Source organism: Empidonax traillii, unplaced genomic scaffold (assembly GCF_003031625.1).
Source record: "Empidonax traillii isolate 1590-97213 ecotype Southwest subspecies unplaced genomic scaffold, ASM303162v1 scaffold191:size1449129, whole genome shotgun sequence".
Taxonomy (NCBI): domain Eukaryota; kingdom Metazoa; phylum Chordata; class Aves; order Passeriformes; family Tyrannidae; genus Empidonax; species Empidonax traillii.
Window position 1 is genome coordinate 386,317 of NW_020955384.1, and position 14,755 is coordinate 401,071.

At 39.8% G+C, this 14,755-nt stretch overlaps 1 protein-coding gene across 3 annotated transcripts in view; it reads left to right on the top strand.

The window, feature by feature from the left end:
* The window catches only part of RFX4 (regulatory factor X4), a 96,142-nt gene that overhangs the window by 29,754 nt on the left and 51,633 nt on the right, over window positions 1-14,755 (top strand). For 2 of the 3 annotated variants that reach the window (XM_027886658.1, XM_027886659.1), the window contains exons 3-4: window positions 1,964-2,024; window positions 7,087-7,210. In XM_027886658.1, coding sequence (XP_027742459.1) covers window positions 1,964-2,024; window positions 7,087-7,210 — 185 coding nt within the window. Of the gene's footprint in view, window positions 1-1,963; window positions 2,025-5,985; window positions 6,077-7,086; window positions 7,211-14,755 lie in introns of those variants that run through there. The other variant, XM_027886660.1, reaches the window with a different exon arrangement.

Here is a 14,755-nt window from a genome sequence, read left to right on the forward strand (position 1 = left end):
TGGGTAATACTTTATGGGAAATGACGCTTAAAGAATTTTTCAGAGTCCATCATTCTGCTACTTTGTACTGAAGGACAGTTCATGGAGGGTATTGGAGAGTCTTGAAGAAGGATCTCCAGGAAGCAAACCTATCTGAGGAGGGAGATACAAATTTCAGCTTATGATCCAATTGTTAGTTTGTGTTATTAAAACAAATCCTTACATGGGAGGAGCTGAATAAGGCTGGCTTGAAGTGTGAGGGCAGGTAAAGGACCTGCTCAAGGGTGCTCACTCTTAATGCAATCAAAAAACAGCTAGGGGAGGGATGGAAGGGATGTGGAGACTCTAATATTGTGCAGTTTAGATATTGACTTAATGTCTGATGGAGCGTCACATATCCAGGGGGGAATTCTGTCTGGTTAGCACAGGTAAAAGCCACCCAGGAACAGGTCCTTGAGCGTGAGGAGCAGCAGCCACGGCCACTCGGCATTCAGGTCCCGTGTGCCGGGGGGTTTGTTGCGCGCCGACCGTTTGTTTGGGAAAAACAAATGAAAAACACAATTTAAAAGTGATTTGAGATGTGTATGTTGGTCCTGTGCGCTGAATAAAAGCGGTCCCTGAAAGGCAGGGAGGGAGTGTGCGGCCCAATAATTAGGGGCCCATTGTCATGCAGATGCAGAAGGGGGGCTGCGCTGGGGGTCCGCGGGAGCTGCAAAATGGGATTTCCTGACACTCAGGGGAGCGGCCGAGCGGGATAAAGGATGTTCGGTGAGCACAACTTCCCTGTGTGTAATGGGAGAAACGCTGTGGTGCGGAGGCTGCAGACGGAGCGTTCCAAAGTGGGGTGTTGTTTGTGTGCCGGGGTTCTCGGGACAGCACAAAGGACCTCCCGGCAGGGTCCGATGTTCAGGGGAGGTCGCTGGTAAGATCGGCTCCCTTGAGGTTAGGCATCCTAAAGGATCGCTTAAATACCTTCAAAAAAGTTGATTGCGTGAAGAAATTAAACTTGTAGTGTGGCGTTACAGGCACAGTGGTTTGCCTCGTAGTTTAGGTATCGGAGTCTTCTACGCTGAAAGCTTTAATCGGGGACGAAGTTGTTAAAATATCAAGCCGCGTTTGATTCAATAGCATTTCCCAAAGAGTACCCTTCTGGAGCTGCTGATTGTGCTTCGCTCCAGCTTTCACCTAGGAATGTTTTAAATGTTTTACGAAACACAATTTATTAGGAAATATTCTGTGCATACTTTTAAATTGTTTCAAAAGAAATAATGCAAACTAGCAAAAACCAATATTTGAAGTTTTATTTTAATTATCTTTTTCTTTGTTCATCTTTTATTCAATTTTTTTTTAAAGTGAGCAAATCATAGTTACCTTGGAAGCAGTTAATGAGGAACACTATCAGAGAAACTATCTGAAAAGGAATAAACTATATTACAGAATATACATTTCTTCTCATTCAGAATCAGTCTTTGTACATTTATAAACAGCTAGGACATACCATATGTTAGGATTAAACAGTGGATGACCCCCATTAGTTTAAATGCCTTATCTAATATAAAACTTAGGTAAGGCAACAGTTCCCTTAAAGTAGGTCAAAGTGTTTGTATGTTCTCAAGTGCTGCTAGAAACCTCAGAGTTGCTTTTTATTCCATATAAATTTATCCTTTTCGGTGTCATTATTCCTAGGCACCTCTCTACTCCTGCTATCAGTGATGTTTGCAAGGTTTATTGCCTTAAGCAGTATCTACAGATGGTAGTTTAGGGAACATCTTATTAACATTTCCACAATTTAGCTGATATTTTGAGAGAGCTTTGGTACTTGAAAAATTTTTAAAAAATATTTTTAAATGATTTTAAAATTTTTTTTTAAATTCTTTACTATTCATAAATTATTTTTTTTTTTAATTCCTTATCAGTTCATAAATGCCTGGGAAATTCCCACTGAAATTACATAGCTTTTGTTTGTTTGTTTATTTCTTAACAGACGAGGAAAAAGAAAATAATAGAGCATCGAAACCTCACTCAACTCCAGCTACACTGCAATGGTAAGATGCCTTTTAAAAAAAATCAAGAAAATCTGTTAGTGTTTTTTGCTATGCGTTTTTCAGATGAGGAGAATAGAGCTCTTGGACATCATATACAGTTCTAAAGATACTTTCACTGTAAGTGTTTAATGTGCTACTAGTACCCTGTACAGCATTTCTCAACAAATGTTTTACTCTTAAGTGATTTATTTGACTAGAGGAAACCTCTGATATAGTTTAGAAGATCTACTTGGCATATTTGTTTGCCACCTTGCCAGCTGGTGATTTGTGGTTTGCCATCGTCATTATATTTATTACAAAAAGAAAACTAGTACTGAGGGTTTTTTCAAGACTCACATTTGTTTCAGTGTCTGATGAAGCTCACCTTTACCAGCTCCTTTCCCAAAATAGGATATCTGTAATAAGATGGGCAAACATAAATTAAGGCATTTCTTTGGGAACTATTGTTTCTTTGCACCTATTTGTATTACAAAAGTCCCATTTTTCAGAAATTCAAGAAAAGTGACTTTCCTTGAACAGACACTCAAGAAAGGGAGTCAGAGGGAAAATTATTAAATTCATAGAGAAATTTTATTATTTTTTAATTACACACTCCCACAACTTCCACATAGTTCAAATAGGATAATAAAAAATAAAGAACTATTTAGCTAAAATAAAGGAGCAAGCAGGGCTTACCAGTCCCAAATTCAGAACAGTGTTTATTTTGCAGTGAAGTCAGTTAAGAGCCTTTTCCAGAGGAGCAAACAATGCTGTAGCCAAGAAGCCAGCGTTAATTAGAACGCGCCAATGATACTGTTCCCAGCAGAAAACATGCAAATACTGTAAACAGTCTTTTGCCAAATACATTCAAGCTTCCTCAGTCATAAAGGTTAGTAAATCCCTAAACTCCTGGGATATTGAGCCCTGCTGGAATGTAGTCTGCACACTCAATGCTCATTCAGCAGTGTTTGCAAGAGAATCCTAAAATTTTGATTCTGAAAAGGCTGCTTATATCTTATTCCCTTCTCTCTAGCTAGTGTAATGGCTTACTACGTGTCTGTTGCAGTAGGTTTCTGACATGTTGAGGTAGGTCAAACATTCTCTCATTTGACTCTTTTGGAACATCTGCAATTTCCTCCATTCATTTTCCACCCAAAGTTCCATGAGGGAAAAGAAAGCAAAGAAGTTTTAACATTTAAAATCTTCAACTGCTGTCAAACTGAATTATTCAATTGGCTCGTTTATTAATAGGCCTGTAGGTAAAAAGCTTACCAGCTTAGTAGCCATACCATCAAACAGTTTTCTGATGGTTTCCATGTGCTTTTCAACATATGTACTGCAGCTTTGAATTTGTATTTCCTGGAGGACTTTATAACCTAAATAAAATTACAAGCTCAAAAGTTAGGGTCAAATTGCTGAAGTAGTAAGCTTACTTTGTGTGAAGATGTTGGAGTTTTCACTATTCTGCCGTATCAGACACATTAGCATCCAGTTATTTGTACTGCAGAAGCACCTAGCAACCCATGGGTCAGTAAACAGTTGTGAACAGCACTGTAAAAGTGCTTCCTGTAGGTTTAGCTTTAAGTTTTTGACAGTTTGGCCTGCTCAGGTGTTGTGGTTTAACCTCAGCCAACAACTAAGTATCACGTAGCCACTCATTCACTCCTTCCCCTTCCTGCTCACATTGGGATGGGGAGGAGAGCTGGAAAAAGATAAGACCAGTGGGTTGAGATGAGAACAGACTAACAATTAAAATAAAAATAAGATAATAATAATAGTAATAGTAGTGTTAATGAAAGAGAGAGTAATAAAAACCAAGACAAAACAAGTGAGGCACAACGCAATTGCTCACCACCTGCTGACCATTGCCCAGCCTGTCCCTGAGCAGCAATGGGTACCTCTCAGCCAACTCCCCCTGCTTTATATACTGGGCGTGACATTCCATGGTTTGGAGTATCCCTTTGGCTAGTTCAGATCAGCTGTCCTGGTTGTGTAAACCCACAGCTTCTTGTGCAGCTCCTCACTGGCAGAGCAGGGGAGGCTGAAAAGTCCTTGACTAAGGGTAAGCACTGCTTACAACAACTAAAACATCACTGTGTTATCAATATTATTCTCATACTAAACCCCAAACACAGCACTGTGCCATCTACTTGGGAAAAAAACTAGCTCTATCTCAGGTGAAAGCAGGATCAGACCTCACACCAAGTATTTGCACATTCAGGAAAGACAAAATAATTTACTGGGACGTGCCTTGGGCAAACATGTGTCCTACCTTCTTACAAGAATCTTTGACCAGACTCAAGAGGTGGAAGTGGTGGAGTAAATTACTGACCAGATTTCAGGATACAGCATCAAACCGCCCTTGTTCTGGCAAATGGAAGCCTCACAGTTGTCTGCAGCATTTGACGTCTGCCATGTTAAAGCTGGTCATGTTTTTACTGTTAGATGCTTCTATCATTTACAGCTAATGAAGGTAACACGGTGTCAGAGAACAGAAACAGAGGAAATGCCAGTTGCAAGGAAAAGGAAGAGGAAGAAAGCAGTAGGGAAAGTGTAGCAAGACATAAGGGAAATATGTACATTTTGTCACATGGTTCATATTGCCATCAACTTTATTAGTTATTTCTTGTCTGGCATCTGCCTGAAAGGGGCAAACAATATCAATCTCATGGGGATCTATCCTCAATGTTTGTGCCTCTCCAAAGGCGAAGTATGTTGAACATTTTAAATGTGGAGAAGGAAGAACAGCTGAAGAAGCCAAGCAGCATGTCTGGATGGCTGTCAGCCTGGCTAAATATCCTTTTCCTGGAAACAGGAATGATGCTTTTGTTTTGTTTTGTTGATGACACAAAATGAAGTGAAAGGCCTGGTAAATGTAGCATTACTGCCAATTACATCATAATTGAGGAAACTGCCAAATACATCATAATTGGGGAAACTATGTAAGTTTGAATTTAAAGGTTAAGGCATGAATGTAGCAATATCTAAGCATCCTGTGCTTATTCCATGTTCATGTGTTCATCATTATCTGCAAAGTTATGGCTTGGCTCCATGCAGTTTTGTAGCTTACAGTGTACATAACAGTATAGTGGAGCTAAAATCAACAAAACTATTCTATTTTCTGCAACAACTATGAAAAGACTTAAAGAGAAAGCTAAAGCATTGCTAGGTAATGGGTTCTCCCCAGACCGATGCCTCCCCAGAAATTGTTTTACTGCATCAAAATTAATTGGTTCTGGAATCTTTTATGTGATTAGCAGTTGTTAACATCACAGTTGTTCTGTGGTCTTGATATAAAAAAATAAATCTGGAACAAAACTACAGATCTGATTCTGCTACAGAATAATCTCATTTAATCTAGACCTGTATAAGTGTACAAAGAGGGAAGTAGCAACAGGGACAGATAAAATTGTCATTCCTGTGGAAGGATTAGGGGCTTTGTTCCTGTACTGTAGTGGCACAAAAGGTCTCATTGTGAACTACTGGATTTCACGTAGCTTTATTACAACATTCAAAGTGTTTATATACATACATATATATATATATATATATATGTTCTTTCTGGTAATGATTTGGTAGGTAGAAGATTACGTTCATTATCTTTCTACAATACTGTAGAATGAAGCTGGATTCAAAATATGATAAAGTTGTTAAATAAAAGACAGGAAAATAAAAGAAGTGGAGCAAGATGGGTTTTTGATCATTAAAAAAAAGTTCAGGTATAATGGGGCATTGTTCCGTGTCAGACTAATGACTCTCTGTGAAAGAGAGGAGAAAAAGGGAAAAATTCATCAGATATGAAGAGAAATAATTAACTGCTTTTCTTTCTGTCCTGTCTTGGTCATGGAAGCTGACATTCCAATTAGCAGCTATAGTATACAAACGAACTCTCCAGGTTTTGAAAGGAGGTTTTGTTAAAGCGCTATGAATTTGAGGAAAGATGCCATGATGATATTTCTGTAGAAACCAAGGAAGAATAGATGTTTCCCATACAAACTGAGTCCATTCATCTGGCCGGATATCTTATTAAAATAGTTTGCAGTCACAAATGATCACGGTAGCTGAAATGGAAGGTAGGTAGATCCTGAAAAAGGCAATGAAGGAGAGAAACTAGATATTTAGAAGGTGTTCTACAGCTATAAAATGATAGGGGATCATTTGCTGTAAAATTGAAGGTTTTGAGGAATATGTAATAATTTTTTAACACATTTAAGAGGAAGTTACACCTACACCTACATCTTCCCTTACCCAGAAAGACAGACAAGCACACAAACTCACATGTTTGCATATGACTGACATTACGGATGACAAGATTAATTATGGTTTAAAGTTAAGTGTGTATGTAAATATCTCTTGAACATTTTTGGATAAGCAATAAAAAAATTTCATTTCAAAGGAATGTTTCTTTTAATCTATAGATTTATAATGAGCCCAGTTTCAAATTTTAAAGGTGAAGCAAGTGTCTACTCATACATTTGACACATAATATAAAATTTTATACTTTCATATTTGCATGTGTAAATGGATAATTACTTTTAAAAGGATGAGGAGGATGGTATTTCACTGGGTTTTTTTCAGCATTGTGTTCAGATCACAGATTCTTTTTTTTTTCCCACTTTGTCCACAAACAATAGCAAGAAAGTATTTTACAGCAAGATTTCATGCACACTCCTGAGTATTTGCAAGTAACTTGCTTTAGCCACATCTGCTTCCTCAAGGTAAGCAATTTTGCAGCTGGACAGGAGTGAAAACAGTGTAATAACCCAAAAGTGACCTGTCTGTAAAGGAGGAGAGAATGCTTCCCCTCAGAGAACTTTTACTGTTTCGTAGTCGTATGTATATTTGTTTGCTGCAGGATGCACTGAGAACTCGCAGCCTACGGTTTCAATAGCAAGTATGATCCAAATGAAGCAAGTAAGTATTATGGAAATGAACTGGAAGGAATGCTTAGGAACAAAGTAAATTTAGTAGACAAGAGGAAGTCAGAATGTTTGGTCTTAAATGATGCAGCTTTGTGTACTGTTTACAGTACAGGACATCCAACATACTTGCAGTTCTCTCTGTTTGACATTTGCTTTTTAAGGCTGGAGGAGAACTATGAGATCGCAGAAGGAGTTTGCATTCCCCGAAGCGCTCTCTACATGCATTACTTGGATTTCTGTGAGAAAAATGACACACAACCAGTTAATGCTGCCAGCTTTGGAAAGGTAAGTCTAAAGCAGTAGGATGACACCTTAAGCTCTCATCTGGTTCATGTGAATTCATATTACGGAAAAAAATTAAATCTTCCATTTGAGATTGAATGAAAATATTTTGAATTAAATATCTTATGTATTCAAGTTATTGGACAAAGGCTAAGATTTTAAGTATTTTGATGGTTGGAATCGTTTCTAATCATGGCTAAGCTTCAAAATTCTTCAGTCTGCAACCTAGCTGACAGTGACATGGTATACAGTATTGGCAGTTAAAGATGAATTGGAAGTTGAATACAAGCCAGTGTAAGTACATTTGCATTGTGACCTGCACTGCTTAAACAAATATATAATTTTTTAAAACAGAAGGGTAAAATATCAGTCATTGAATTTTGGAGCATGTCTAGCCCATTCTTGTAGCATGATATGGAGATCCCTGAATTAATAATATCAAATGATATGGCAAATGCACACGGTGGAGTACAATGCTTCCAGATGTGAAAGTCCAGAAAGCATCTAGCAGCATTTTTGTGGCCCTGCAGGTGCAGGCTGCCAAGTTATCTTGGCACTGTGATTCCTGCTCTAGTAAGAGCCACTGTGGTTAATTCCAGATTCACAGAGGAAGTGCACTTCTACCATAGACACACCTCTGCATCATCCAGGTATGAGCAGTAAAGATCTTGTGCTCTACACCGCTAGCAGATGTTAATAGCTGGCTAGAAAGTTACATAAAATTAATATTTTGGATTTTCTGGCTAGGTGATGTCACATCCAGTGACATTTAAAACTGAAATTCTAGTATAGAATGTGTCACAGGTCTTTAAAACTTGTAGGCTGTGAAAAAAACAAAGTGTAGAGTTTGCCAATGTTTTTGAAATGCTTGCAAGCATGAGTCTGAAGCCAGTTGTCCTGCAAGCTGTTCTCTTTTAGTGTTTGCAACATTTGTTCTGTAGAAGGGCTGGATATTCAGAGAAGGAAAAATGTTCCTAGGGTGTAAAGAGTAGGTGAAGGAGAAGAATAATGAGGTGACAGTTGCTGTAGTGCATCTTTAGGTACGTAGTTTTGTAGGGAAAGTAAATTGTTGTGTCTTGAAGACCTGCACAGCTCAGAAGATTCTGTGTTAGTTTTCTGTTTAAATACAATGTATAAGTGTGAATGAAATCGCTCATTGTACGTAGTCTTGATACTAAGTGTAGTGGCAACAATTAATTTAGGCACAGTGAGAGCAAGAAACAGATTTTGTGTAGGCTAACACATTTGGAACAAAGCTCAAATTTACACCATGTTAATTTTTCTGCTGCTAAGTACTTCTGTAAATTGTAAGGTATGTAAATATTTTGAAATTATTTCATCAGAACATAACTTGACCAGGGATTGATTCCACAATTTTTCTGTATGTGGCGGTTTGGTTACACTGTTTAATCCTTCATCCTCCTCTTCTCCTGCCTCTCACACACACCCCTGTTCATTGGTAGGAATACCCTGACCTGGCAGGACAGGTACAATGACTCCCACCCAAAAATCATGGCATTCTTCGAATGCTGTCCAAGTGTTTCTCACTTGATTGCTATAAAGTTCTGAAGCAGTGATGAATGAAACTTCTTCTACCTTGTTAAGAAGAGGAAGGAAACGACACAGAATCATCATAATACTGTCTCACGCTAGTACTTCATGTGGCCATTACTTTTGCATCTGGGAACTGATGCTTCTGCACTGGAGTGTCCAGGAACCTCAGACAGTACTGGGACAAATATCGTAGTGAAACAGGCTTCTGCATCTTCAGAACCTGGAGCAGACCCCAGAGGTTCTTTCCAACCCATTTCTGCTAAGAAAACGTACTGCACAACCATAAAAATCTGCAAGGCACACCTCCACTTCATTCTATCAATAGCTTGCTGTCAGCTTCTCCTTTGAAGAAGGTAGATGGATGCAGTTTTAGCCAGCAGAGTTATTATGTGACTTAAATACCATCTTGCAAAGATGTGCTGCACAAATGCCTTGGAGGCAGTTGAGGCAGTGCAGTAAAGTAGGTGCTTTTTAAGGGGTTCTGCACTTAGCTGCTGAAACAGAGACCCCAGACATGTTTGTCCTCATTGGGAAACATGAAGAGCCCTGCAACTGTCATCTCCTCCAGAAAAAGGAGTTAGTTGTTCTGTGAAATTGTAGACAGTTCGCCTTTCAGTAGACCACACTGAATTTATGATTCATCTTTGAACTTTAGCTCTGTGGCCAATGTTAAATATTTAAGCTTTTTCTTCAACAGATTGGTAGTTTTTAGAAAGAGACAGGGAGTTCAGCACATTAAAACAAACCGTAACAACTAACATCCTATGTATTGTTCCATACTCAGTTACATCTCACTTAACAGAACAGTGTTGATTTCACTTTTAAAGCTACCACAGGAGACATATGAAACTTATCTGAAAATGTTGCCTCCAGATCAGGGTTCTGTAGACAGCGCTTCAGCCCACATGTTCTTCTTAAGCCTGATGTAAGTCAAATATATCCACAACAGAGCATGGCAGGGAGAAGAGACAACTTGTTCATGAACTGCTGCACTAATGAGACATCTTACCATCTCCTATGTTCCCTAAATCCATAGCCTTACCTAAATCTTGCATAATACCAACATGTTTCCCTGAAGTACGTTCAATCATTTCCAGGTCCCAGTCACTACATCGAGGTCTTGCTTCTTCCAGCTTTCTTACGTAGCTTCCGCACCTTCTTTCTACATTATTTTTAGATTCCCTCGTATCTGTCTGTCTATTTGTCTGTCTCATCTGTTCTCCCCCTCTCCATGCAGACAGCTGGGCAAGAAGCAGCACATGGGGTGGGTGGTTCAGAGCAATAGAAGTGTTGGTTGGTTGCCTCATCCTCATGGTTGTCCAGTCAGGCAGGGCCAGATGGATCAGCTAAAACCTGAGATTTTCTTCCCTGTCTTGTCCTCAGCATTAACATCAGTATGTTCTCCCCACTATCCAGTCAGCTTTTTCTATTATACTGCTGGGACATGGACACCAGGCACTTGGTAATATTGCCTTAGTGAAACCAAAACTGGTCTGGAGGGGTGGAGAGGTTAACAAAGAGACAGTAATATTTTCTAGACTGATTTCTGAGGGAATCAGGCTAGTAGCAACTGAAGGAACAAGAAGAGCAAAAGCCAGAATTACTGTATAAATAAACACCTTTAAAAAAGTTAGTCATGCTCCTAGGCCACATACAGTACATATGAAATTAGGAATACTGTAATATTGTTATTAATGTGATATATTCCTATATGACAAAGGAGTTGTAACTTTAACTTGTTAGCCAAGATTTTAGTGTTTTACTCACCCAATTAACATGTGAAAATTAAAGGCAATTTTATCTATACTAGCATTTGCCAATCTACTGTGCTACCTAGCCTGCCATAACAGTACTTTTTCTTATATACCTTAGCTTAGTAGTGACTAGTGAGGGCCCTGTAATTTGCTGGTTACAGCTCAGCATCAAGCTAAGACTGCAGTGTTAAGCTCTTACTGTAGACAGTAAAGCATATTATATGCAATAGGGTCATGGTTTCATGTAAAAATGAAGCAGAATAAGTAAAAATGTTCCATGCAACTAGGGAAAAGACAGGGAGGTACAGTGAGGGAGGGCAGGTATGTCACTGAGTTATTAACAATTAGATGTTGCATATGAGAACAAGCTCTCTCACAGGGAACGTGTTTAGACTGTGAATTAGTCTTCAGGCAGAAGGAGTGAAAGCCCTGTTGCTGAGGTCACTTCAAAAGGACGGCAGCCTTGTGCCCCTCAGCCCTGTGTTGCGAATGCCTTGGGCTCTGCTGTGGGATCTTGTGGACTGAGAGAGAGGTTTAAGATGTTTCCAACTGAAAGTTCTGCCACTGCCTGCAGCAGGGAGTGCAGATGCCTGGTTTGTGGGGTTTTTTTTCTGAGCAACAAGTTAACATAAAACACCAGTGATAATTAGTACAGTGAGCTAAGAATTATGGTGGTGGGTGATGACTCTGACCATTCTTACTGGGTTTAATTGCAAAAGCTAAATCATTCTGTATCGGGGCCTTCAGTGAATCAAATAAAAACGTTTTGAGTATTTCCAAGCCCCTGAGTAGCCATAGTGCACGGATAGGTGCCATAAGGCTCTCCTGGCTGGACCATGCCACCCAGCTGTTCTCTGGCAGGTTTTTTAGCTTCTCTGTCACCTGCATTTCCAACACCGATTTTTGTTCTCGTTTCTTTTTTGACCCTTTATGTACATTGTTTTCTTAATCAAGATCCTTGAAGATGTAATCTTCCTCATCTGCCGTGATTTCTCCTATTTCACGTGTCCTCAGTTCCCTGCTTTAAATTTACGGTGCAGTGCTAAGTCCCCTGCCCGGCCCTGCCATACCTCGCTCACAGAACAGTGAATATCTCCTGGTGAAACTTCCTTTGCATCCTCAGAAAGCCTTCTTCCCACAACTCCCATGTGCCCCCTGGAGGTTAAACACTTTCCTCTTCGCTTTTGCTTTTTTCTTTTGGGGCTTTCCTGATGTCTTTTAACAAGCAATAAGAAATTAATATTTGAAAGGAAAATGAAGAATGCTGACACTTTTCAGGGTGGTTCTCCCCGAACCTGAGGTCCCTTTGCATCTCTCTGGCAGCATGAAGAGGTTTAACATGGATGCACGCTCACACCAATTTTATTGCTTCCTGACTGTCTCTGCTGTAAGTGAAAATTAGATTTGGGCAGTCTACAATCGATTAGTAAGATTGGTTAGGAAAGAACTTTTTTTTCTCGGTAGTTTGCTTTGCTCCAGGGTGGCACAAGCTGTACCAGCCAGATTCTGTTTTTATCATGATGCACTGTCTCTATACCCAGAATTTTTTCAGCAGGATTTCTGCTCTAAGCATAATTAACATAAACAGGATTTATAGTTTCATGCTATCATACCATACGATTTTAATGTTTAAAAAGGACACAGGAGTCCTTTATTGACACCTCTTTGATAATGACACTGTGATGGGATTACATTCTGATTTGTCTTTGTATTGAAATGTACTCATCAGGAAATTGCCTGTTGTTCGTAAGGACGTACTTTCCTGAAGATATATTTTTTATTTCTTTACTCTCCATTTCCTCCTAAGCAGCCTCAATAGTAAATGGCTTAGCAAAGTCAAGTTTACTCCTAGTGCTCTCTTCTGATAGACTAGAGTAGCCCTTGCTTTATTATGAACAATTTCTACAATACTGAACACAAAAATAGAACCTGGGGAAAAAAATCAATCTAAATCTGAGAATGTGCTTTCTGTTACTGTATCGAATGACTGCATCAGTCTGTCAGTGTTATATGAGCAGTGCCTGCTTTTTCTTCATCCCTTTTTAATAGCTGAGGTTCCTGGCTGAAAGACAGTTGACAACAGTATGACTTTTCTTCCCAAGTCAGAATCCTCTAGGCCAAGCTCCTCTGATGAGACCGTAGTAACCCAAGTGTTGCAGAAGCAAGCAGTCGTGCTGGTGTGGGGAACGGTGATCTTACAGTGTAGTTGGAAAGGTCTTTGGTCCCTTGGCTCTGCTTCACCGATCCCTTGTATTATTGCAGGTTGCTGACTATTGCCATTTTCTCCAAGAGACCGGGGAGTAAGGAAACCAGCAATCACACCCGCATTTCTCTGGAGTGACTTTTCCTTTCCCAATGCCCTGTAGCAGTGGGATTTTTAGTGGCTTTGCCACTTCAAGCATCTGCCTTTCAGTTAGGCTTTGGGCGTGAAGTAGAGTGGCCTGGGCTGCTCTACCTCATGCCTTGTCAACACGACCCCGAGGCTGTGCTGACATCACCGGGTCTGCCAGAGTGCAGGGATCCTGGTGCTCAGCCTTTCCCCATAGATATGCTGGGTGGTGGCAGCAAGCGGGCCGACACCAGTACAGAGCAAGGGGAGTTGTGCAGGGCTTTAGGTCTGCTTGGCTTCAGCAAGTCAGCACCAAAGTGGCTGCAGCTCAGCTGAGGATCTCAGTCAGAGCATTTGATGTCTGCAGTTTTGTTGGGACGCAGTAAACTGTTTGATTGTGCCTTAGGCTGAGTTCCATCTGGCCAGAGGAACGGCTGAAGGAGGATATTGTTGTGCATAGATGAATTTGAGGAGATATCTCACAAGTTTCACTAAAGGGTCCAGTTCAGTTGGAGTTCCTCACAAAATCTGATCTCCATAACAGGCAGAATTGGGCACAGGCATTAGAGAAAGTGCAAGCAGGCTTTTCTGCCTTGCTTTGCAGTATCAGTTGAGATGTATCAGTGATAGAAATAAGTTCTTACGCTACAGCTAGACTGTGCCCTAATCCAAAAATTGTTAAAGTGAATGGAGAGAAATGGGAAGGTTATTGAATCTAAACAGACCACAGGACTGTGGTCAAGAGTACATTACAGTCTTCCCTCCTGGCCATGCAAATAAGCAAGCAAGGAGTAAAGAGGGTATAGACACAGTCACAGCTCTTCTCCTTTACTTTACATGTTTTGGTGGATTTTAGAGACAGGAATTGTATTTTGTAATGGACTACTTTGATTATGCTCTTTCCTATTGGTGGATTTTCTTGGTTCAAGCGTTCTTGACCCTTTCCTCAAGACAATGTGATGTTAAACAAGCCCCAAGCCATCTTTGAGCCAAAAGGTATCTGTCAGTTAATAATAATAGACTGTCTCAGGACAGGATTTTGAAAAGTACTGAAGCAGAAGGGGAAACCCCAGAATGATCCAGCTGGAGCAGTATCGACTGGGTCAAAGATGAATGAGCAGAAAAATCTTGCCCTTACCACTCAAGACTGAGGATACCAGTATTGCTTGTTTTTTACAGCAATGAGAATAAGGAAAACACAGCTCTATGACAATATACTTACGTTTTCCATCACTGGCTTCTTTGCTGGTGCAATAGCAAAGAAGATTTAAACTGAAACATTACAATAAAAGTTGGTAAATAAACACAGATCTTCTGTATCTGACTCTGTAAAAGAAAAGCATACTGTCTCGGTATGGGACTTGAAATCTGAATTAAGATAAACAGAGCTAGGCCCTGTTATGAAGAATTGCTATCAGAGGAAAGAGAATTTATTCCAGTGTACGTAGAATCTCTTTAGAACCTCACAGAGTTAGGGAGCACAGAGCCTGGAATCTGTTTCTCATTCTGGCAGAGGGCAGTTGCTGGGTTGCAAATTGGTTTGATTTTAGTACATTACTCTGAAGTACTAGAAGCATAGGTAGAATTATTTCAAATAGAAAGGAATAAGAGTCATGAAGAATAATGTCCCTCTAGAACAGATGCATTGACAAAATGACCGTGCCTTTTGAAAAGCAGAAATTTAAATTGTTCCAGGAAAAGCCTTCTAAAAGCCATCCTTTGCCTATTGCTCCCCTAGAGCAAAAATTAGTGTTTTGACATAGAAGAGAGGAAAAAAAATTACTTCAGAAACTTCCAGACCTCAGGTTTCTTCTGTTCTTATGTATTTGCATTAGGACAGGCACATAAGATGCTTTATAGTATTTTTTTCCCCTGATTTGTTTTGACATCTCATATCCTAGACAAATTTAG